A 25903-nucleotide genomic window follows, 5' to 3' on the forward strand; every position below is an offset into this window, starting at 1 on the left:
CCACACAGGTCCATGAACACTGTCCGTGGCGTAATTTCTGATGATGATCTTACTGAGCTTTCTGAAAGTGAGCTGCTCGAAGGTTGGCAGGACCAGAACGTGGTCAAAGTCCAACGAATAACAATAAGGCGCAACAACAGACTGATTCCTACAAAACACGTAATAATTACCTTCGGAACAAGTGACCTACCAGAATCAATCGAAACCGGCTATTGTAAGCTTCGTGTAAGACCATACATTCCCAACCCTCGTCGATGTTTCAAGTGCCAACGTTTCGGTCATGGATCGCAGAGTTGCAGAGGGCGTGCCACTTGCGCAAAGTGCGCATCCATTCAACACATATCGGACAACTGCACCTCAGAAACAACTCATTGTTCGAACTGTGAAGGAGATCACGCTGCCTACTCACGATCATGCCCCGCATGGAAAAAAGAGAAACAAATAGTAGAACTCAAGGTTAAATTCAATCTCACATTCCAAGAAGCACGCCAACGTTTTGCAATACACAACCCATCTTATCCCTCCTTTGCAGATGTGACGCGCCGGGGCGCCGCGCCACATGCCTGGGCACCCGCGAATGTCGCACAGTGTGTGGCCGCGGTCGTGCCGCCAGCGCCCCTGGCTGGAGCAGCCTGTACTGCTCCGCCACCTGACAAACAGGGCCGGCAGACCCCGGTGTCTGCCGAACCTGGGACCACTGCAGGCGCAGTTAGGTCCAAAAGTTCAGTGAATGTGCCTGCCCAGCAGGCACCATCCACCACCTCACAAGAGGTGATGGATACAAGTCCCACTCCTTCGGCGCCTCAGACGCCGAAGGATAGGCGCAACTCCTTGGAGCGCGCCAAAAAAGAAAAACCTCGAATCACAGGGCCCTCAAAAGGCCCTGTAAACTAACGCAACACCTCTGTACACACAGCACCACACTACATTAAAATAACACAACTTCTACAGTGGAACGTCAGAGGACTGTTGAGAAACCTCGACGATATCCTTGAACTTTTACACAAACATACACCTAAGGTGCTGTGCGTACAAGAGACACACCTGAAACCTAAACACACCAACTTTTTACGTCAATACGTTATCTTTCGGAAAGACCGAAATGATGCCATTTTGCCATCCGGTGGTGTTGCCATTATAGTCAATCAAGGGATTGCATGCACACACCTATCACTACAAACATCCCTTGAGGCGGTGGCTGTTCGAACAGTTCTTTTGAATAAGCTCGTCACCATCTGCTCTCTCTACATACCTCCACAACACCGTCTTGAATTCGAGTCCCTCATAGAGGAACTTCCAGAACCTTATATCCTCCTTGGAGATTTCAATGCACATAGCAATCTATGGGGTGACTCTCGCTGTGATGCTCGAGGTCGCCTGATTGAACAGCTACTTTTTTCTTCCGGTGCGTGCCTGCTGAATCGGAAAGAGCCAACATACTACAACATCGCTAACAATACGTACTCAGCAATAGACCTCAGCATAATATCCCCATCACTCCTGCCTCTACTTAAATGGGAAGTTATCAATGATCCATATGGTAGTGATCATTTTCCTATCGTTATCAGCTCATCAATAACAAATACATGTCCTGCACAAGTTCCCAAATGGCTCACCGACAAAGCTGATTGGGGAAAGTTTCAAAAAATGACTTTATTATCTTGGAGTGACATGGCGGCATTGAACATAGAGGCTGCTGTATGCTACTTTACAGCTTTCTTGGTTGATGCAGCAGCAAAATGTATTCCCCAAACATGTGGACCGTCAAGCAAACGACGAGTCCCATGGTGGAATAATGAGTGCCGTGATGCTCGAAAAAAACAAAATAAAGCATGGAGGTTGCTTAGAGACTCGCCCACAGCCGAGAATCTTGTAAACTTTAAGAACGTCAAGTCGCAAGCAAGGAGGACGCGCCGACAGGCGAGAAGAGAAAGTTGGCACAAATTCGTATCGGGCATTAACTCATACACAGATGAGTCGAGAGTTTGGAGCATGGTTGGTAAGGTGGTAGGACGAGGATCACATTCGCTTCCTCTAGTGAACACACAAGTGGAGAGTTTGGAAGACCAGGCAAACACTCTCGGAGCGCACTTTGAACAGGTCTCCAGCTCAACACACTATAGTGAAGCGTTCCGACGATACAAAACCGCAATAGAAACACAGAGATTAGAGCGCAAGCTCAGAACACATGAGGCATACAACGAACCTTTCTGTTTTGCTGAACTGCAGGCCTCACTTGCCTGCTGCAATAAATCTGCCCCAGGCCCGGACGGTGTGGCATATGAAATGTTGAAACACCTGCCCACTGAAACCCAGAAAGCTCTCCTCTCTCTCTATTATAATGCGATATGGTCTTCTGGCAAGCTACCCTCAGCCTGGAAGGAAGCTATCATTATCCCAATCCAAAAACAAGGCAAGGACCCGGCCTCAGTTACCAGCTACAGGCCAATAGCATTAACCAGCTGTATTTGCAAAGTCTTTGAAAAAATGATTAACAGGCGCCTGATGCACTTCCTTGAAATTAGTGGCCTACTTGACCCATACCAGTGTGGGTTTCGAGAGGCTCGGTCCATCACTGACCACCTTGTCTGTATCGAGGCACAAATTCGCGACGCTTTTGTTCATAAGCAATTTTTTCTTTCTGTGTTTCTCGATATGGAAAAGGCATATGACACTGCATGGCGCTTCGGCATATTGCGAGACCTGTCACATTTAGGTGTGCGGGGTAGAATGCTGACAGTTATCGAAAGCTACCTGTCCAACCGTACATTCCGTGTCCAAGTTGGCACTGTCTTATCTCGAGTATTTGTCCAAGAAACAGGAGTGCCACAAGGAGGTGTATTGAGCTGTACACTTTTCATAGTTAAAATGAATTCCTTGCACCTGTCTCTCCCACGAAATATTTTTTACTGCATATATGTCGATGATGTGCAGATTGGTTACAAATCTTGCAACATCTCAATGTGCCAACATCAAGTTCAACTAGGGTTGAACAAGGTATCTCAATGGGCAAACGAGAATGGTTTTATACTCAACGCGCAAAAGAGCACTTGTGTCTTGTTCAGCCGAAAGAGGGGCCTCCATCCTGACCCCGACATTGACCTGCATGGTCAACCTCTGTCAGTGATGACCGAGCACAAGTTTCTCGGTCTCATATTAGACACTAAGCTAACTTTCATCCCACACATCAAGTATTTAAGGGACAGGTGCTTAAAAACAATGAACATTTTGAAAGTGTTGTCACACACTACATGGGGTAGTGACAGGAAATTTTTAACTAACTTATATAAAAGCCTCGTACGCACACGCCTAGATTACGGTGCTATAATTTATCAGTCGGCAACACCATCGGCCTTGAAAATTCTCGACCCTGTCCACCATCTAGGCATTCGCCTCTCTACGGGTGCTTTCCGCACCAGCCCTGTGGAGAGCCTGTACGTGGATTCGAATGAATGGTCGCTCCACCTACAAAGATGTTCCCTGTCCTTTTTGTACTTTTTGAAGGTGAAGGCAGACAAGAAACACCCTTCCCATTTCACAATTAATGATTTGTCTTGTTCTGGCTTGCTCAAGAACCGTCCTTCGTTTAGGCAGCCCTACACGCTGCGTGTAAGGAGCCTGGCCGAAGAAACAGGTGTGCCTCTTGAACACAATTTGATGGCTCCTGCAACATATCTGTCACCGTGGCAGTGGCAGCTTATAGACTGTGATGTCTCTTTTGTTGATGTCACAAAGCACGCACCACTTGCACACATACATACATACTTTTTAGAACTACAACATAAATACACATGCCCTGAGTTTTTTACCGATGCGTCAAAGTCAAACACTTCTGTGTCATATGCAGCAATAGGCCAATCCTTTTCCGAGGCCGGCGTTCTCCATCGTAATGCAAGCATTTTCACAGGAGAAGCTTACGCAATACTGGCGGTCGTAAAACACATTAAACAGATAAAATTACAAAAGGCGGTAATATACACAGATTCCCTAAGCGTGGTCAAAGCCCTGAAAACTCTTAAAAAAACACAAAAACCCCGTGCTGGTGTCACTCTACTCACTTCTGTGCACACTCTACACATCAAAACAGCATGTCGTTGTCTGCTGGGTTCCAGGGCACCGTGAAATACAAGGGAACGTTTTGGCCGACAATCTGGCTGCTTGCGCCAATGTCACTACTGCCAATGCATCAACACCAGTCCCTGCACTTGACTTAAAACCTTTTATAAAACGAAAGCTCAGGGGGTATTGGCAGAGCATGTGGGACAAACACACAGATAATAAACTCCATGCTATTAAGCCGCAACTAGGTTATTGGCCGCCACTATCAAAATCACGACACACGGAAGTAATACAAGGCTTAGAACAGGACACACACATTCTACACATTCATTTCTTCTGTCTACTGGGGATCCACCATATTGTGAGAGATGTGGAGAGCCCCTTACGGTTCTCCACATTCTCGTCCAATGCAATGAGCTAGATTCTCTAAGAAAAAAGCACTTTTTACTGCCCTACTGACAGCAGCTCCCTCTACACCCTGGGATGCTCATCGGTAGGGATCGGCTTTTTAAACTGCAAACACTTTTTACGTTTTTAAAAGATGTGCAAAGCTATCACCCGATATTTCGAGGTCATCCGTAGCACGACCTCTATAGAGTGGTCGTGGCTGCGGTGACTACATCTTCATCATGGTTTTATTATCATGACATTTTGCCATCAGCTATCACCACACATATGTCACGCCACTGTCATGATTTTATTACTTTCATGTTTTAACCCGCGTTAGAGCGAGGAATTTTTAGGCCCCTTTACAGCCACGCACCATATCATTGTTCATATCTGTAGTCAATTGAAATGGCGCTCTTTGGCCATCCATTGGCCCTTGCGCCACTAAAAACTACTCATCATCATCAAACTTGGATAATGGAGCAGTTTAATAGCTTTATATTTCTGTATTTCACTCAAACTCTGTCACAGCTCACAAACTCTTGCAGTTCTAGGCACGATTTAAGAGAAAGATGTGTTCCCTTTTGTAATATTCACCTGTTAAGTGAAGTCTTGTCAATGTTAGCCCTCATAGTCCAGCTTTATGACCAACTTCATTAGCATTTTTTGTGCCATCATGGCAGTTATAAATTCATTAGGAACATTGAAGGTATATAAAAAACAATGTCTTAAACAGTAGTAGGCAGTGAGATAATGTTTCTCATGGTGAACAAAATACGATATCACACATTACAATGTTACACAAAATGTTGCATTTTAGACACACCTTGAAAGCACAAGTGAAAATATAATTATATAATTCTATAACAATGAAATTGCTGTATATACAACATACAATGAAAGATGTATAACAAATAAAATTACAGTATATACAACAATTATTAAAATATGTGCTAGCATTATGCAAGAAAAAGTTACCTCAACATCACAAAAAAAGAGGCACAAACATGGATTATGAAGCATTCTTTTAACTCCGATATTCCAGATAGCAAGATTGCCGTTCAACTGAAAAAAAAAGTAGACCTACGTAAGCACTATCCTCAGAAAAAATTATTGCATGTCTTTTAAACGTACAGCATGTGAATAGAAAGCCATTAAACAGCTATTGAACGAAGATTGCCACTCCTTCCTGCTTTTAAGATGGAAGCCCGATGCCCAGGCCAAAATTCTGGATCCATGTATGGAAAAAACTCTTTTGACGAACCATAAAAGGGTAACTGACCCCTTCACTTTCTCATGTAAGGTTACATGAGACACACGGAATTTATTGATACGCATTAAACCTTGTGACATGGGTCATACAGTGGGATACATTTTCTTTTTGTGGTAGCACTTGCAGAAACATGAGCAATGTTTAAATCAATTTAGGCTTGCCTTTGTACAATACACAGAGCGCAACAAGAGAAGCACTTGCATTCTCGAATAGTGGTAACATTACTCTTACAGTGCAGGAGCTTAACCATATTGCACCAACCATGTAAATACAACTTTTCTGGTGCTGCAGTGTTTCTAACACAGCAGCAATGTGACGAGTCAGGGCACCGCGCCACATCTTACTGCATCTGCGGCTAGCGCATCAGTGGGAGCACATTCGCGCCATCTGCGCCCAAGGCTGGAGTAACTTGTGCTACTCTGCCCTCTGCCTAACAGGCTTAGCAGACTTAGGAGTCCGCCGGACCACGGAACACTGCAATTATGGTTAGGTCCGAAACCTCTGTGAAAGTGCCTGTGATGGCACTTTCACAGAGATGTGATGAATACAAGCCACACTCGTCCGGCACCTCAGACGCCGAAAGACAGACACAGCTCTTTGAAGCGCACCAAAAAAGAAAAATCCTGCATTACAGGGCACCCAAAAGGCCCCGTCACCTAAGGCAACACTTGTACACAGAGTACCACACAACTTTAAAATGACACAAATACTACAATGTAACATCAGAGGACTGCTGAGAAACCTTGACGACATCCAAGAACTTTTACACAAACATACACTAACAGTAGTGCTGTGTTCAACAAACACACTTAAAAATCGAAACACACCAACTTCGTACACAGGTACATCATTTTTCCAAAGAACCGAGATGATGTGATTGCATCATCCAGTGGTGTTCAAATAAAAAAACAGCCTTCACACATTTATCACTTCACACGTTTCTTGAGGCAGTAGCCATCCAAGCGGTTATCTTCAACAAACTAGTGATGATTTGCGCTCTTTGCTGTACTACATTGTTTTGCACATGACTGACTACGCAGCCAAGCTTTGGAATTTAAAGACTATTTAAATTCCTCGATCACAGACCGGATTGACCTTGGCACTAATAACAAGACTGTAAAAATACCCGCCACATTGGTCTTGTGGTTACGATGCTTGACTACTGATTCGCAGGTCGTGGGGTCATATTGCGGCCACAGCATCTGCATTCAATGTAGGCAAAGGGGCTTGAGGCTCCTGTAGTTTGATTTAGGTGCACCATAAAGAACACAGGATGGTCAAAATTTCCCGATCCTTTCACTATACAGTGTCTTTAAAAATGAAATTATGGTTTTGGAACCTTAATTTGGAACAATTATTATTGTTTAAACTGTCAAAGAAAAGAAAATTTTGTGGGACATAACGTTCACTCCTCAAAAGGCTAAACATCTGTGCAAAACATGTGAAGTCTTTCAGTCTCTTTCAATTTTGTTAGGCAGGTCGCAAATAAAGGTCTTCTCTTCATGCGAAAAACTTATGTACAGACAACAGTCACTCACTTCTCCTGGTAACAACGACTCCAAAGCTCTGTCTGGTGACAGGAAGCATTCCTTCACATGAGGAGGCACTGCAGCTGTATCAGCAATTATTAGTGGCCGGCAGAAGAGAACACACATGTCTACTTCTTTTACAAACAGTATGCGTTCAATACGCTTATAAAAACCACTTTCTGTCTTGACAAATGTGGTGTCCGACTGATGCTCTCTTATAAGTGGTACTGTTGAAAACTTGTCTCCTCATGATGAAACGCTCATACTCTATGACCTGTGTTATGCAGATACCATAAGAGTGCATAAGTGTCTCTCTCTCATGAGAATTAAGAGCTTGCTCTTTTCCTTTTCCCAGCAATGTCACATTACACACATTTAGTGCACTTTTCAGTGGTTGATACCCAATAAGAGTTTCGCAATGTTCTTTCTCGGAGGAAGAGAGGAGAGGGCTTTTCATAAGTTGATGCAGCTTCTGAATCATTATGACGCGCTCAGTAATCTGCTGTGGCAGTCCATGGGCAGCAGACACTAGGCGCACTATGTCTCCATTTTCTCCCTCAAAGACAAAGGCCGAATGTGCCCAAAGTGGACCAAGTGATCGAACGCAGTTTCCTAAGTGCTGCAAAGCGTGCACGTTGAATGTCATGAATGCAGTACTGTACAGTGCCTCACAGCGAGAAACAAAATTACCCAGGAGTGTCTCTCAAAAAGAAAGAAACATTTTGAAATGAGGCAAACATGAGGAAAAGCACAAGCATACTCCATTGTTCTTCTGTGATAAACGTTTCATAGGCCTTAGTCCACATGTTTGCAATCAATCTGAGTTATAAAGCTTCACACCAGCAAGCTGCACTGTAAACTACAAAGGATGGCACTGACAAAAAATTCAGCAGATCCACCTTTCATTGAAATCAGTTTCACGCAAAGCAGCTAGCAAGCAAATAAATGTCTATGCTGTATTTTTTTTGCTTTGAGCCAAGTGTTACTAGGTGGATGGACGTTAAGGGCACTAGCTGGGTGCACATCATGCATTTATTAGAAATGTCAACTACCGTATTTTCCGGCGTATAAGGTGCACCTTTGTATGAGACGCACCCCCCAGTTTTCGCAAGTTTTCATGCAAAAATTAATATATAAGACGCACCGGTGTATAAGACGCACCTACATTCACTCACTTTCCGCAAAGAAACTTCATAACGTGCAGTTGAGCGAGCATTGTAAAATGCCGTACTTACGTTTCTGAGCGCCAGTCCGTAAGAAAACTTATACTACACCGAACTTGTGAGAAAAAATAATGCGCACCCACTGAAACGTTCCGCACGACTGCAGGAAAACATTTTTTTCCTCAAAGCCCTCAAAGTCCTCGTCCTCCGACGCGCTTTAGAATAGTTCAGCGAGCTCTGGCGGCAGTGACGCTGGGACTTCCTCTGTTTCCTCTTCGGAATCGCTGCTGCTGCTGCTGTCGTCGTCGTCGAGGCCAGGGGCTGAGGATGCTAGCAGGCCTGCCTTGCGGAACCCCGCAGTTACGGTGGCCTGTGACACCGCACACCAGGCTTCGCGCACCCACTTTGCGACCTCGCAAAACGAAGCACGCTTCATGCGTCCAGTTGCGGTATAGCTATGCTCGCCGTCGGACATCCATGACTCCCACAGGCGCCGCAGAATAGCCTTGAAACTGCGGTTCACCGAGATGTCCAACGGCTGAAGCATTTTTGTCATCCCGCCTGGGATAACCACAGCGGTGCAGTTTTTTGCCTTGATGCGCTTCAAAGTGAGCTCCGTTATATGCGCCCGCATGCTATCCAATACCAGGAGGCCCTTCTTCGCATAAAAGAAACCGTCCGGTCGCTTAGAAAAGCATTTTTCAAGCCACTTGCCCATCATCTCTTCGTCCATCCAGCCTTTCACGTTCGTTTCTATGACGACACCAGGCGGGAAAGACTCTTTCGGCATCGTCTTCCGCTTGAATATAATCATTGGCGGAAGTTTTTGCTCGTCGGCGCAACATGCCAGCACAACCGTAAAGTGCGCTTTTTCGTGGCCGGTAGTTTTGATGGTGACAGACTTGTCACCTTTCGGTGCCACACTCCTTTCCATTGGGATGTCAAACGTAAGTGGCACCTCGTCCATGTTTATTATATGGCTGTTGCCGATGCCATCGTCTTCAATGGCTTTCTTAACGAAAGCCTGGAATCTTTCAAGCTTGTCCTTGAAATCTGCTGGCAGATTCTGGCACATGCTTGTGTGGGCCCTCATCGCCAGCGCTTTGCGGCGCATAAATCTGGAGCACCAGGACGGCCCGCCAACAAAATCAACGGCGCCCACCTCCTTAGCTAGTGCCTGCGCTTTGAGACGCAGCTGCACCGTTGACATCGCCCTACTTTGGGCACGCTGCTCCAGTATCCATGAGTGCAGACGTCCCTCAAGGTCTGGCCATCGTGCTTTCTTGCCGCGGTCAGCTTTCTTGTCACTCTTCATGGCCTGAAGCTTAGCAGTCGACTGTCGCCATGTGCGGACCATCTTCTCCGTGACGTCGAAATGACGGCCCGCTGCCCGGTTTCCGTAGTCCTCTGCATACTTCACAGCAGCAAGCTTAAACTTCGCCGTGTAACTTTTCCGTTTAGCCAGCATGCTGCAGGTGAAGGTAACAAAGGCGCGGACCAACCGAACGAATGAAGTTGCAAATGGCGACTAGTCCAACTCGCTGAACGACAGCGTAGCGGTGGTAGCGGCAGTAGCGGCCGAATCCGAACCAAACCGCCGAACCCGTCGCGCACCTATTGCCGTCTTACGCCGATTTCACTCACTGAGTACAGCCTCCGAAACTCGCGCAGCTTCAGTGAGCTGAGAACTCGCACGACGACATACTTTTTTAAATTTTTTCGTTTTATGTACTTTGGTTTTGTTTTAAAACTGTAGTACCGGCACGTTGAGTGTTCGTTATTATAATTATGATGCATAATTCGCATTGGACTGCTCCAGTGGTTTAAAAAAAAGACTAATGAGCATCAACACGAGTTTCTCCCAAAAAACTACCAAAAAAAAGTGCGTATAAGACGCACCGTTGTATAAGACGCACCTCCGAAAATTTTGGAAAAAAAACGCGTCTTATACACCGGAAAATACGGTACCTACATTGCTGTCTACTGGTGAATACACTGAGTAACTTAGGGTCCGTCATAACGTCAGCACTCACGTGACAGAGGAATTGGTATCATCAAAACAAAGTGTGCTTTATGGTGTCACAATCTGAATATCACACGTAACTTTCGTTGGATTCGTTGGCATGCTCCCCCGGGGTAGAGCAATACTTGAATATAGCTAGCTGAATCATAGCAATACAAATGTAATGCTTATTAGATTGCTATAAAAGAGAAACAAACACGGAAACCACAAGTGACATTAACCGGACATGATGTCTGTCTCATAGGTTTACATATGTGATGTTTATTGCTTTGTTAGAAAACTATATAACCAGCACTGCACTCACAATTGAAGTTGCACCGAACTTGTGCCTGCATAGTGTTTTTTCCTAATGTAGTATCAACAACTGATGTAGCTTCGTGGTAGCATACTAGAGTGCCTTGCAGAATGCTTTGGTTTGATTCCTGTTGAGATCCTGATTTTTTTTAATCTTTACATTCAACGGTTCAACGTAGCCGATATCAGTTTATTCTGACACTCTCACATTTAAGTTACTAATATCTTTTCTTACCAATCCTGGGTAAATATAAAACTGTCAACACCTGTGGGCTATACCTGCATACCGTGGCCCACGGTATACAGGTAGGAATAAAGGGAAATGAAGAGGCAGACAGCCTTGCCAAAAAAAGCATTGAACGAAAAACGAGATCGAGCAATTCCTATGTCTGGAATGGACATTCGACATTTTATAATGCAAGGATCTAATCATTGTTCTATAAACGAGTGGTTTGTGAGCCCTAAATCAAAGGAATCAGTACTTTATGAAGTTGAACCGCACAGAAAGTTTTCAATAGGGACAGATCTCCCACGACATTTAGAGACATAATTCCATAGAATTTGATTGGAAGTAGGATACACAGCTTCCTGCACAAAATACATCAAACTAACTCACCGGAATGCCATTGTGTTCATGCAGAAGAAAATCTTTGCCATATTCTTTTGAAGTGCATAAAGTATGCGAATGAAAGAAAAAAGTAAAGAAAAAACTAGCAAGTTTGGACAGCCGGCCCCTCACATTAAAGAAAAAAGGCGAACATATTCCTGACAGACTTCTTAGTAGAGACCGGGCTGGATAAGCACCTGTGATACACAGCCAGAAGTTGACATACATAAAATGACATGCTAGTGCATATACTGAGAGTAAAAACAGGAAGGTGGGCATGTGAACATTTTATGAGAGTGTGAACTGCTGCAAGCAAACTATACATTGGCATGATTTTTCAACTGGTTTCAGTGTGCTATTATGATTTTTTTTGCTGACTTCATTTTTGAGTACCATTTAGCATTACTATTTTTTTTTTGCTGGAAAGCTTATTGATAAGGACTAGCCGAGGCAGTGTGGATTTCAACATCCAAACAGCAAAACAAAACAAGGTATGAGCTACACGCGACTAGAGGAAAGAGTTTGAAGATGTACGCGGCAACATATTAATGATATTCATGCAATCACCAGGCAGTTCTCAGACTCTCTTACCCACCCATACCAACTTTGGTCTACAACAAGTTAAAGAGGCGATCGCAACAGAACCCAGACATAGGTGGCTAGATAGATAAGTAGATAGGCTCAAAAAGCCTGTAGTTCGCAAAGTTAAAACACTACATTTTTGCCTACTCGAGGCTTTTTATAACTCGACTTTGTCAAAGTTCAAGAGTACACTATAAGATATCAAGAGAGCTATCTTGCACAAAATTTGTGATAGAACAGAATAAAATGCTATGAGAGGACATGAGGGAGCAAACATCGCGCCACAGGGGATTGGTCGAGGCTACAATGATCTGACGTCACAACATTGAAAGAAGTAGTGCTATCAATTATGTTGGCAAAGAATTGGCACAGAATGATCTATGAATGATTTAGATTAGATTTAAACATGAGCACTTGGGCCACAGAATCAAATTAGGTAGCTTTTAGTCTAGCTTACTCCAGTGCTGCGCTAATGATTCATGCGGCGGTGCTCCCAGCGAATGTGTCGTGAGATTGTGAAAGCACATAGCAATTTATCAACCAGTAACAAAAATAAATTTTTAAAGTCAGCATACTATTCAGCTTCCAGCCTTGAAAAACGATGCCCTCCAGTATTGATGATTCTAGTATATTCAAGACAAGACAATTCCAGTATATTCATGCATTCAGTACATGTCTGCATTCTCTTAGCAGATGACCAAGATGTCATTGTGTTCTTTCAGGGTGCTCGGTTCGCCCTTCGCATGTTGGCTATTTGCCCCCCCCCCTCTTGTGACCTTCCATTGCATTCTATCACAGACTGCATACAGGATAACACCCCAGCTATAATCAAGTAAATGCGATATTTACAAATGTTAGAGTCAAATGAAAATCACCTGCTTTATTGATGTCACAAGGGTCTAATTTCTCACGAAGAAGGATGTGGATTGCTTCTGAGAACTGTGACAAGTGCCTCCAATATTCAGGCTGCAGGATACCGTGAAGGCAAGGGAGTGCATAGAATAATATCCATTGCCTCCACTCAGATGCCTTCCAGTGGCCACGATCTTTCAGTGGTCGTGGCAGCCTGGTCACGCAGTGTGGGGGCTTTATGGCAAGCAGACGTGACTCTAGCTTGGCCAAAACTGAAGGTGCACCTGTAAACAGAAATGTAGTGGTGTAAATAACCAACCAAAAAAAAACAATGACAGAACACCATGTCGTAGCAAAGAACTAATTTACTATTTACCTGTCTGCAGCTGCATTTGCCAAATGTGACTAGACATTGTGCTTACATTGAAGTAGACAGCGCATACCAGCTTGACATCAAGGTTAATTGTGAGCATGATTTCATGTAATACTACTGTAATAGATTGTAGCAGATGGCTGGATGTGAACTTTCTCTGTGAATCAAGTTTTTAACTACATCACCGCATTGTGTGTTACAATAAAAAAACAAGTCACAATTCTGGGTGCTTCCACCCCATTTGGACCATTTAGCGGCATCTTATCCAAGGTTCAACTGTAAAGGAAAGCATGCTGAAAGACTGCTGCAGAGCTCTCAAAATGACGCCCCTGTGCCACAAGCCCGTAAAAAGTCATGTCCCAAGATTATAACACTGTGCTGAAATACATGTGATTGTACTGGCAAGACAGCAATGTAACACTTCATGGTTTCATGTAAAAAAAGTATACAGGGCAGAAAGAACAATGTGGACTGGGAATCGCAAAAAAAATTACTGACAATATCTTGGTTTGTTGGAAACCACTCATGGCTTCTTTTTCTCCATGGATTCATGGATTAGACAACTTTGTTGTGTGTGTGTTATAATGCGCTGCGGTTTTCTCAAAGAGCACAGAGTACTTTCAAAGGCAAGAACTTTAATAAATTAGGTACATATGAAAAATTTACCCATGCTTAATTTATACACCACCCTTAGTGTTATGGATACTCAAATTAAGGGGCAGGAATATTCTTATTGATATACTGTTGAACAGTGTACAGGGCTGGGTATGCATAGGCCAGAGAGGGTGCTGTACTAACGATCCACTTACACAGTATGTTTATTTGTTGCAATCTAGAGCAGGAAGCAACTTCATCACATCATGTGTGAATAGTAGCAACCCTCCCTTTAGTGATATCCCCATCCTTTAGCACAACCATAAAAGGCTCTGGTTAGCAGCTAAAGGGGTGAGAATTGCACATGTCACCTCTAAAACTACTAGATAAGAAGATCCAATACACAATTATCGTCAGTCACTTTAATTATCACCTCATTATGGGTTATGTGTATTTGAGTTCTTGACCTTACTCCCATATATATATGCACCGATTCTTCAGTACATAAGTTTTAGTGAGTACAATACCTCATTTTTCTTTTTGTTTATTCAATGCTAGTGTCTTTATTCTAATTTCAAGAGTTTGCTTTGTGTAGAATATACCAATTTTTCAATGATATAATAATAATAATAATAGTATGCAGAGTTCCTTGCATCCTCCTCATGGTTCATTTGGGCACTGAGACAAAGGTATTTCTGAATAGCTGTGGGTAAGATGCAGCGGTGCCCAACAAATTGGAACTTCAGTGTTACATGCCTTTGTAGCAGTGTCCTGTTTTGTCCACAAGTAATCACTGCATACTGCACATTTTTCATGACTACTATAAAAAGGTCTGAAATTTTGGCAGTGATGTTGCACTGCAAGCAATGTAGTCAGATTTCCACACGGCCCCTGAATGAATGAGCAAACAGAAACAAAGTACTTGAAAGTGCTAGATAAAAATATTGCTTCATTATGCTACATTACCAACATAGAAGCGCTCATGGGAGTTTGAAGAAGACAGGATGGTCTCTGTCAGCTGTTTGGCAACACCTTGAAGAACACAATGCATGTACTCCACACTCTGACCATTCACGAGGTCCAAGCCTAGAAAAAAGAAATTGTGCGACCTAATCCAATTAACAACAGAATCAACAACAACAAAAAAACATGGACAGTATAATAAAGATAAAAAAATAATAAAAGTCGAGTAGTCGTTAAGTTGGTGGAATATCTAATGATAACCATGACCTGAGAAAGCAAAAAAACATCAGCTTTTGATGTCTTGTGCACTATAAAAAAATTGTCCCCGCTGGACAGACATTTCCAATCCAGTATTTCAAGTACCCTGAACATGAAACATAAAGAGGAGTGACTTAATATTGAAGAATTTAAAAAACCACGAACTTGAGAAATAACATTCAGCTACTTGACAGTTGAATTGAGAGTGTATGCTTGTTAAAATTGCCTTTAGAAGATGTCATGTCGCACTTTGTAAGGTGCACGTTGTCGAGAGTCCCCTGGTGTCACACCTGTCCCGTTATTAGGGAGGCGATCGCCGGGCTAATTCGAAGAGCCGAAGTATCGGCCCCCCGAACCGCACCACGAAAGCGTGGACAATTTTGAAGTGGTCCTTTTTGGTGCGCCAGCGGACGCCGGTCGTGGCCCAAAGAACAAGTCAGAGCCGAGAGTTGATAAACAAACAAATTATATTCTCAATAATGGCAGATCGAAAACAAAACACAGAAATGCACACTCCACAATAGTTGCATACAATATGTCACCAATCAAACCAATCAATCAACGTACTACACAACACAATCGGCCACACTCAAAACAACGGACACAGACGACGATACGCACTATAATGCAGTCGCATGCATTGAACAACCAAGACACTTAAGGACTAAAGAGATAGAAAACCTATTCAGTCCAAAGTCCTTGGAACAAAAGTCCGAATGATACTCTTCCGAGAATCACTCACTCAAAGTCCAGCGTTGTTGTCGTTCCGCAGCTCTCGAAGTTTCTCTTCCAGGAAACCTCGCCGGAGTTTCTCTTCCAGGAAAACTCCCGTCTTCAATAGGCCACTCTCCAAGCTTCAAACTTCTTCGCCGGAAATCCGTCGGCTTCACACACGCAGCTGTTGCCCGCGTCTTCGCTCGATAGCGGTAAACCCACGCTCTTGCCTGTAGCTCGAGCCGTCCCTACGGACCAAAAACTTCGCCGACTCCTCGGCGTAATTCCTACGCGCTCTGGCGTTAACTTCCGTCACCTCCTGTTCTGTCACCACGGGCAGAACCTTCGCCGACTCCACGGCGGAATTCCTACGCGCTCTGGCGTTAACTTCCGTCACCTCCTGCTTTCTCGTCTCGGCCGCTCGATTAAATACCTTCCGCGCCGCTTTCCAGAAATTTCTCGTCCTTTCGTCGGCGCGATACGCAGCGAAGGCTGGGAAGAGGGCGAGACGGTTGGAATGCCCTCTCCGGCGGGTGAGTCAACTCGGTATGACCACGCCTCCTTTGTTCTAGAAAGATCGCGGCCTTACTGGGCCGCCGATGTGGGGTGAGGAGGTTCGTCTGCGAAGCCGTGCTTCTGCGGGGAGAGCGCGCGCCCGGGAGCCTTGGATGTTTGCTTTCTTTTTTTTTTCCTTTTACCTCGCGGCGTTTTTGCCGCCCGTTGTCGCAAGGATTTGGCGGCGCGCCAAATCGGCGCGCCAATATCTAATGATAACCATGACCTGAGAAAGCAAAAAAACATCAGCTTTTGATGTCTTGTGCACTATAAAAAAATTGTCCCCGCTGGACAGACATTTCCAATCCAGTATTTCAAGTACCCTGAACATGAAACATAAAGAGGAGTGACTTAATATTGAAGAATTTAAAAAACCACGAACTTGAGAAATAACATTCAGCTACTTGACAGTTGAATTGAGAGTGTATGCTTGTTAAAATTGCCTTTAGAAGATGTCATGTCGCACTTTGTAAGGTGCACGTTGTCGAGAGTCCCCTGGTCAACAAAATGCTATTGCTTGCCATAAAAATCTATGTTCTCAAAACAACCATGGTTCCCAAGTTCCTCTGCAACAAGAGCCAATAAGAATGGCATGTATTTGCCGCAGGCCTGCAGCCAGGCATTTTTTCAGGAGGAGGGGGAGGGGGGGGCTTGCTTAAACATTGAAAAACACCCACTTTAACTAGTCATTTTGATGAAATCTACACAACCATCAGAACTTCTGGGAAGGCACTGCCCCCAGACAGTTTCTGGCTTTATCACAACTTTGTCGCTTCAAAAACTTTCAATTTTATCGTTAACATGCTCTTTTTTTTTAAATGCAATTTTTCGCAACTCTTTCAGTGTGGCCATCTTGTCTTTAGTACTGTAGTACTTTTCATGCTTGCATTTGACTCAAATATTTTGTTTCTTCATCATACGAGGAATGCCAATTTCACTCTTAAAATTTGATACGCCATGGTATGAAGGTCAAGCAACCAATTAACAAGGTAGAGACACTCTAAGACTACTCATTAACTTTCATATATATTAGCAAATTTTATGTTGACTTTAAGCAAGTTTTCAACATTGTGCTACTTATAAAAAGAAGTCTGAGTGCCTAAATGAAAGTTAAGTGATAAAAGCAGATTACATGCAAGAAGGCTGACATGTTAAAGCCATGATACAGAATCGAAACATTATGTAAACTCCTGGAGTTTCTTTCCTCTTGGTTTGTATATTAAAAATATGCATTCGACAGAATCTAAGAGCATATTTATCAGTTCTATTTATTTTAAATTCACCATACTCTGTGCTCCATGATGTAGGAACCAAAGCAAGTGTTAGCGAATGTGAACAAAATGGTAATAATTGTCGTAGTGTAACACCACCATCCCAGGCTGCAACAGTGACAGGGGACACGATTTCTCCACTGTAATTATATGGCTTTTAGTGCTCGCATAAAGGAGTAGTGACACAATTTTGAAGTGCAGTAACACGGACGCTTTTGGCTTCCTTGGTATGTATTGTGAATGCTCTCCACGCACTGCAGCCGGAAAACATGTATAGTTATTTAAGTTTGATTTTTGAAGCTTTCGTCTCCCAGCATTTGCAAGGCAGCTTCACTACATGAACAGTCCTATGACGTTTCAAGCCAGCTAACTTGGTTTGCGAAATCTGGTTCCTGCATGCAGTCTAAATCAGAGGAATCACTGTCACAGGCATTGCACGACAGTGCACTAATCATGAACGACGTTTGACTGGCATCACAGGACAGCAGGTGCATATTTTGTGGGTTGAAACCTGCCCGTGACGTCATGGGCACACTTTACACACCACTATGAAACTGTCCTCTCCAAACCAAAACTGCTGGTGTAAAGGAAGCAGTATTAAAAATATATGCAATGGATTCCCTAGGCACCATAACGCTCTTTTCTGGGTTCTCGACACTGGAGCTTTCATCAGAGCGAAAAGCAGAATTTTTTTTTAATTCATGTCAGTACTCTTTAAAAGGACCTATCCTGGTCATATTTGGGTGCAAACAGAGATATATTTATTTCCAACATATTTTTTTTCAACAAGTTTTTGTTTTGTTTTTCAAAATGTGACAGTTCGGTAGCTAAGCATAGAAACAATTCACACTGAGCCTTTCATTACCTTTCAAATTGAGCAATGCGGATGGTCCCTTCACACCGTTGATTATGTCTTTGTAATGAAGCGCCAGCTTCATATCTCTCTTGAGAATCTCAGTTGTCCTCAATTCAGGAGGCTCGTTTGTCACGTATCTCATGCTCCCTATAAAATAATAAACATGAAGAGGAACATCAGATAAGTCAACAAGCTTTCCAAAACAATAAAAAAAAGGAATTGATCAAGGGCTCAATGTCTTTGTTATGAAATAAATAGGTAGTGAGACCACTAAAAGTTTAGGGTGATTATTTGTCGTTAACTGTAATGTGGTGATTATGATATAAATGTGAAATTCATTTGTATGAAACGACAACTTGCTGCTGGTAGGTACTGAACCTACAACCTACGGATACTGCACTGTATGCTGCACCAAATGTGATACAGTGGTGGTCATCTTCCTGTTCACTCTATTGGGTATTTTCTTTCATGTAACTATGCAAGTAATAGCCAGCCCTGCGTGTAACCATGACATGTGCTCTTCTTTGTCCGCTGGTGCCATGTAATGCATGATTTTATTACAAACTGGCCGCTGACCAACAATACATTGTGTACTGCCAGAAGGCATGTAGTCTACTCACCCAAGACGTTGATTCCGAATGAACAAAAGTGGAATTTATCACGGGCCAATTCTCTTTCATCAGCTTTATTGTCTGTTAAGAAACCCTAGTTGAATTCCACTTCCTTTCCTTCTTTCATTCACAGCTAGGGGTATAGTTCGGGCAGACTTGATGCCTCCAGACAGTATGACAGGCTAACTGCGAATTTGGAAAAAGATCAGATGACACGTGATGGCCGCTGACAAGAAAAGGTCACCTGCTGTCAAGGCTACGAGCAGTGCTTGCTACCCTCCCACGATTACATCCAAGGAAATGCCCAATAGAGTGGATGGGATGACGACCACCACTGTAAGTGACACAGTGACGTGACAGCATCAGGCGCAGTAGCTGAAGGTTGTAGGTTTGGTCCCTATTAGCTGCAAGTTGCGTTTTCGACCTCTTCGCATTTATATAGTAGTTACTATAACTGAGTCCCCCAAAACAGGATAATCCCATATACCTTCTTTTGCTTCATTATCTGTTGGTTTCACCCCCCAACAAAGAGTTTATTTTTTCCCTCAGTAAAAATAATATCTGGAATTCAAGGTTCCAAAACCACTACATCATGAGGGACGTCCTAGTGGAAAGCTTCAGAAATTTTTGAGTATCTGGTGTTCTGTATAGTGTACTAACATCGCACAGTACACAGGCTTCTACCATTTTTTCACCTCCACCAAACTTTTTTTGCTCAGTTAGTTCTACATAAGACGAAGTAATCGATACAGTGCTCACCTTCGACATGTTCACCCCTAATAAGGCACCATGGGCATCCAAAGTATCTGTTGAAGGGCACCATCTTTTGAACAGCTGCCCTCGCAGGCGCGTCCACAGAGCAGCACAACACAAAAGGACGTGACAAGTGAACCTTGTTGTTATGAACCCACTGGACTGGCTTGGCACTGTTCACTCCACGGACAAACTTGTCGAGAAAAAGTTGTATATTTGGATGAGTCTTCCCAAACCACAGTCCTGCAAGGACTGGATGATTCAGCCGCAGGTGTGGTGGAAGCTCATTAACAATGAATCGTAGGGGCCACACAGATGTTTTGGATGATTTAAACACTGGGCTATCATCAGTGTTAATGGTCAAGGTCAAATCATCATTCCCCACGTGTCTTGCTTTTTGTAGGTCATGATAACACTGAGCATTTGTGATGTCAGTTATTGTTGTCTGAGGTTGTCGCGCTTTTGCCAAATTTGTTTCCAACTCTGATTTTGTTTTTTCGAGCAGAGAGCTGAGCTGCATGTGCAGATCGAGGATTATGAAAAAAGAGCCTCGCTCTTTTAATGACTGAAGGCTTTCAGTGCGCTGGCAAAGAGCGCACTTTGCCACCTTGCCTTCTGTTGTCATCTCATTGCTGCATGTTTCGCAGACGTAGAAGTATTGCAAAACTTCTTCTGTCTCTCTCATCCACAATTTCCGGAACATGTAATCACTCCGCGGTAAAACAGTGGCACCAAAGAGAAAGTTGATGAGCTTAGTCAGGTCGCCGAGTGCTGTCCAAGTCAGTCCGTGGGAAACAGCATATGCCATGACCGCTGCAATTGCACCAGCTTTGGTTACTTGGGAGCCAGGCAAGGTTTCCTGGCTGAAGCCGGAAACTTGAGGCAAAAAATCCTGATCATCCTCCGGTCTGTCCTCCCCGTCGTCATCCACGAAACTGCAGTATACGTGCCCTTCATCATTAGTAGAGTACGCACTGCTGTCACTGCCACAATTGTCATCACTGTGTACGCTGGAATCGGGCACATCTCCGCCACCATCGTGGCCACTATGCACAATACTAGACGCCATTGCGTCTACCGAGTCGTCGTCTTCATCGCAGCGACTTGTGCTAGCACCATTTGATGTTGCTACGGCGTGGTCCCTCACTCGCTTGTAAAAGCTTGACGCCGGCACCTCAAAGAACTGGTCGCGATCCAGGTACACCTTGCGCCGCTTTATGGGGCGAGTTTGCGACATAGCTTTCCGCGGCTGCACTCAACATAAATAGGTGGTACGGCTTCAAGTGTCTCCGCGTTTGTTGAGAACTAAACCTATTATTCCAACTTCCAAGCTAACGAAATGCATGTAGCTCTTTATATGTGTTGCAAAACTGCGTTCAAAAATCCGGACACGCAGTCGGCCCAATTTTTTTAGTGGCTAGCTGACCTCCGCCTTACTTGAAATTCTGAAAACCACTTTACACTATCAAATTATGCGTTTAATAGCAGATTTTTTTGTTAACAGGTGACGCGATAATCTGTTAATTCCTAGTGTTGGGGGTCAATGTCGTGTTTGAGTTTTGATATATGGGGGAGTTTCACAACTATAGTATGTGCATTATGGTGCTACAACAGCATGGAGAAATGTAAATGAACAAACCACCTGGATAGATTGTTGAATGAACATGGAGGAAAATTTATGGTGAACACAAACTTGGTTCAGAGTGTATACCGTAACGAAAAGTTTTTTCGCCCATGCTGTTTAGAGAAGCGAAAGTAATTGATTGATTTGTGGGGTTTAACGTCCCAAAACCACCATATGATTATGAGAGACGCTGTAGGGGAGGGCTCCGGAAATTTTGACCACCTGGGGTCTTTAACTTGCACCCAAATCTGAGTTCACGGGCCTACAACATTTCCGCCTCCATCGGAAATGCAGCCGCCGCAGCCGGGAATCGAACCCGCGACCTGCGGGTCAGCAGCCGAGTACCTTAGCCACTGGACCACCGCGGCGGGGCAAGCGAAAGTAATTGTATTATCGATTCATAACAAAATAACGCAAACCAGTGATTCTTGAAGTTAGAGCATTAAATTTTTTTCAATAATGAATTAGCAATACCTGCCTGAGATACACGCTGGTCTACTGACGTTAATTGTTCCGGATCGCCAAGCTTTCTCGTAAACATGAAAAAAACAAAAAAAACAATATTTTGTTTTCCCTACGGAGTGAAATAAATAAAGAACGTACCGGTTACTTTTCATTCAGGTCAGAATAGTGTTTTTTGTTTTGTTTTCGTTTTATTCCAACACTGCTTGGGATACTCTATGAACATAAGTGGTTACATAATCATCTAAAAATAAAAAGAAGGGGGGGGGTATTCAAAGCCTGTCCCAGAAGGGCTCACTGCGATGAACCGTAAAGGTTTCACAGTCAATATACAACAGTGATTTTTCTGCTTCAATCTGCAGCGCGGCCGGGTGGAACCAGAAGGAGAGACGGATGTGTTGAGCCGCCCTCGAATATGTATTTGCAGCTCTATGTGTCAGACTCCTCTAACTAAACTTGGAGAAACCCTTTACACGCGTTTGATGCGTGACTTGATATATTTCTTAGCGACAACTTCTCGAATGGCCTCAAAACCTAGCTGCAGGGGATATAGTGCCCATTTAAAAATTGAAATAAATAGCATTAATCGGGAGAAGAGCAGTGTGCCTCAATGTTACTGCACTGAACGTAAACGAAATATATAGTTCGAAAGTGTAGGTGAGATGCGTCCACAGCATTTCCAAACGCAGCGACAAATACAATGAGAGCACATGTTAGATAAATTAAAAAGTTTGAACTACATTCACAAGAATGAATTCAAAGCGCTTGCAAGACAATGAATGCTTACATGTTCGTAATGCATGAGGCGAAGTAACGTGGACACCCATTTAATGGTTTTATGGTGAGTATGAACATTATGATCATGCCACTGCGCCTATACAATTATTTGCTCTCGTGGGTTCACGATTATACTGCAATTGCGTTCGTGTAGTGCGCAGACGTTGCACGTCTGCTTCGCATTGCTATTTCTGGGCAATAGTTCGTGGATCAAGATTAAAAAATGATCGTGCAGACGACAAACCACCACGAGGCATCGTTTAATTTGTCAGGTACTATGTGGGTACTGTATATAAATGACTTGTTGTGTGTCTCGTGCCCTTTCTGTTGTTCCCCCACGCAATGCCACACGAACATTTCGGAACTATTTAACACTTCAGTTTACGTAACAACTCCTGAAAAGGTAGCTCATTGGGCAAATATACACGCCAAATGAACAACAATTTCTTTTTTTAAAGTTTAATTTCTCGGTGTAATTTTCGATTCCAAACTCACCTTCATCCAGCACATAAAACAGCTGAAGTTAAAATGTCTCAAGACCATGAACCTTTTAAAGATTTTATCGCATCAGTCGTGGGGGACAGACAGGCACTGTCTCATATCTCTGTTTCGAAGCCTGGTTCCGTCACGCATAGACTATGGATGCATAGTATATCAGTCAGCTTCAAGGACAGCACTGAAAATGTTGGACCCTGTATACCACCTAGGTATCCGTCTGGCACTTGGTGCCTTCCGTACCAGCCCCATTCAAAGCCTTTATGCAGAGTCAGATCAGTGGCCACTAGACTATCAGCGCACGTATCTAGGAGTCAACTATGCAGTTAAGATCATGTCTCTGAAGCAGCACCCATGTAAAACACTTATGAACGATGTGTCTACTACCCAGTTATACCTAAACCGTCCTTCTATCGCCCCACCGTTTCCATTGGCAATAAGACCTGCAGTAGAAAAACTTGCAATTTTCTTCAATGACTTGGCGGAAAGTGACCATGTCGAACACATCCCTCCCTGGCAGCAATGTCCAGTCACTTGTGACTGGTCTTTCAAAGACATCATAAAGGAAAATTGTCCAAGTGCACTTATTGAGCAACATTTCTTGGCCCTTGAACACAAATATGGTTCAACCGCGTTCTTCTGTGATGGCTCAAAATCTCAAACATCTGTATCTTGTGCAGCCTATGGACAAAAGTTCTCGGACACCAGAACCATGCATACACATACCAGCATTTTCACAGCGGAAGCCTATGGTATCCTGCTTATTATACAACACATTAAACAACACAAGATACAAAAGTCTATAGTGTACACAGATTCCCCCGCAGGGGCGCCTGCGCAAGTAGGCGTTTGGTGTGTAGCGACACCACGGACCCGAGCTAACGGGGGAGTTTCGACTCCCTCCCACGCCTAGCCGTGCGTGGCTTTGCCGTGCCCGGGGAAAAGGGGATCCTGGGGGTTGAGCCGACGCTGGGTGATTGGACCTTTAAGGCCCCCCGGCAGAGGCAACACACCCCTTTGGCCCCGGCTTCACGTAGACGGCACCCCTGGGCTGACCCACCCAGGGGAAATCGGCAGTCGCCTTTTCCTATCTCTCTCTCCCTACATCTTCGTCTTTTGTTCTCACTTTACATCTTTCCTGTCTTCTCCTCACTTCATTTTACTTCCAATTTTTCCTGGCGGCAAGGGTTAACCTGGTGTAAATATCCAAACTTGGATAGATATATTAGGTTATGGCAGTGGCGTACTACTGGCGTTGTGCAGACATGTTTACATGTTCTGCCACGTCCCCTTGTTGGGCTCCGTGGTGGGTGGTAGGCGCCACTACTGAAGGAACTGCACTTTTCTATGGGACCACGAAACCCCTTATCCATTGATCGCCCCTTCAAAAGGTGGCGCACCGAAGCAAATGTAATGTCAATTTCAGAAAAGCAAGACCATTTCCCCAAATACCACGTTATTCATTGCGAAAACTCGGACAAAAAAGCTCGCAACATCTCCCCATTCCTCGTGTCCAGGTGCCTAACCGAGACTATCGGAACTGGCTATAAGGCTACAAAGATGGCAAGCGGAGACTTGCTAGTGGAAGTTAAAGACAAGACACAGTTTCAGAAACTAGAAAAATTAGTAGCATTTGGGGACAAGCCCGTAACCGTCTCTGCACACTGAACGATGAACACTGTCAAAGGCGTTGTGTCAGACGATGACCTAAAAGACCTAACAAATGATGAGCTTCTGGCTGGCTGGAAGGACGAAAACGTCGTTCACGTACAGCGTATCGTAGTGAGAAGAGAAAACGAAGAAATTCCAACCAAGCCCCGCAGGGGCGCCTGCGCAAGTAGGCGTTTGGTGTGTAGCGACACCACGGACCCGAGCTAATGGGGGAGTTTTGACTCCCTCCCACGCCTAGCCGTGCGTGGCTTTGCCGTGTCCGGGGAAAAGGGGATCCTGGGGGTTGAGCCGACGCTGGGTGATTGGACCTTTAAGGCCCCCCGGCAGAGGCAACACACCCCTTTGGCCCCGGCTTCACGTAGACGGCACCCCTGGGCTGACCCACCCAGGGGAAATCGGCAGTCGCCTTTTCCTATCTCTCTCTTCCTATATCTTAGTCTTTTCTCGTCTTTAAATCTGTCCTGTCTTCTTCTCTCTTCCATTTACTTCCGATTTTTCATGGCGGCAAGGGTTAACCTTGTGTGGCTATCCTGCCTAGGATAAACCATATTCGGTTATAGCAACGGCGTACTGCTGGCGAAGGGCAGGCTTGTTCACATGTTCTGCCGCGTCCCCTTGTTGGGCTCCGTGGTGGGTGGTAGGCGCCGATGCCGAAGAAGCCAATTTTTCATGGGACCTCAAAACCCCCCTGTAACTGATCGTGCTCCGAAAAGAGTACGCACCGATGCATCATCTTTGTTTTTCCCTCAAAACATTGAAACATTTCCAAAATACCATGTCCTTCACTGCGAACAATCATCAACCAAAGCCAGAGCAATATCACCTTTTCTAGTGGCCAAGTGCCTTAAAGACACCATTGGAACCGGCTATAAGGCCTCAAAGATGGCAAGTGGGGACATTCTCCTCGAACTAAAAGACAAGGAACAGTACGACAAACTCTCACACCTCGTAGCCTTTGGCAATATCCCTGTATCAGTTACTGCACATCGTACCATGAACACAGTGAAGGGCGTAGTATCCGATGAAGACCTTAAGACACTGAGTGAAGAGGAACTCCTAGACGGATGGAAAGACCAAGGCATATTACATGTGCAGCGCATAAAAATCAGACGCAACAACACTGAAACCGCAACAAAGCACCTAATACTTACATTCAA

At 44.2% G+C, this 25903-nt stretch overlaps 1 protein-coding gene across 1 annotated transcript; it reads right to left on the reverse strand.

Moving 5' to 3' along the window:
* Positions 1–10604: 10604 nt before the first annotated feature.
* LOC142803026 (uncharacterized) lies at positions 10605–20954 on the reverse strand. Its single transcript, XM_075888126.1, has 5 exons — positions 19724–20954; positions 18363–18500; positions 14703–14822; positions 12793–13053; positions 10605–10612 (listed from the first exon to the last, which is right to left on the reverse strand). Exons 1-5 carry the CDS (start codon positions 20952–20954, stop codon positions 10605–10607), a joined length of 1758 nt encoding a protein of 585 aa, XP_075744241.1.
* Positions 20955–25903: the final 4949 nt, after the last annotated feature.

The sequence above is a fragment of the Rhipicephalus microplus genome, chromosome 3 (assembly GCF_043290135.1).
Source record: "Rhipicephalus microplus isolate Deutch F79 chromosome 3, USDA_Rmic, whole genome shotgun sequence".
NCBI classification, from domain to species: domain Eukaryota; kingdom Metazoa; phylum Arthropoda; class Arachnida; order Ixodida; family Ixodidae; genus Rhipicephalus; species Rhipicephalus microplus.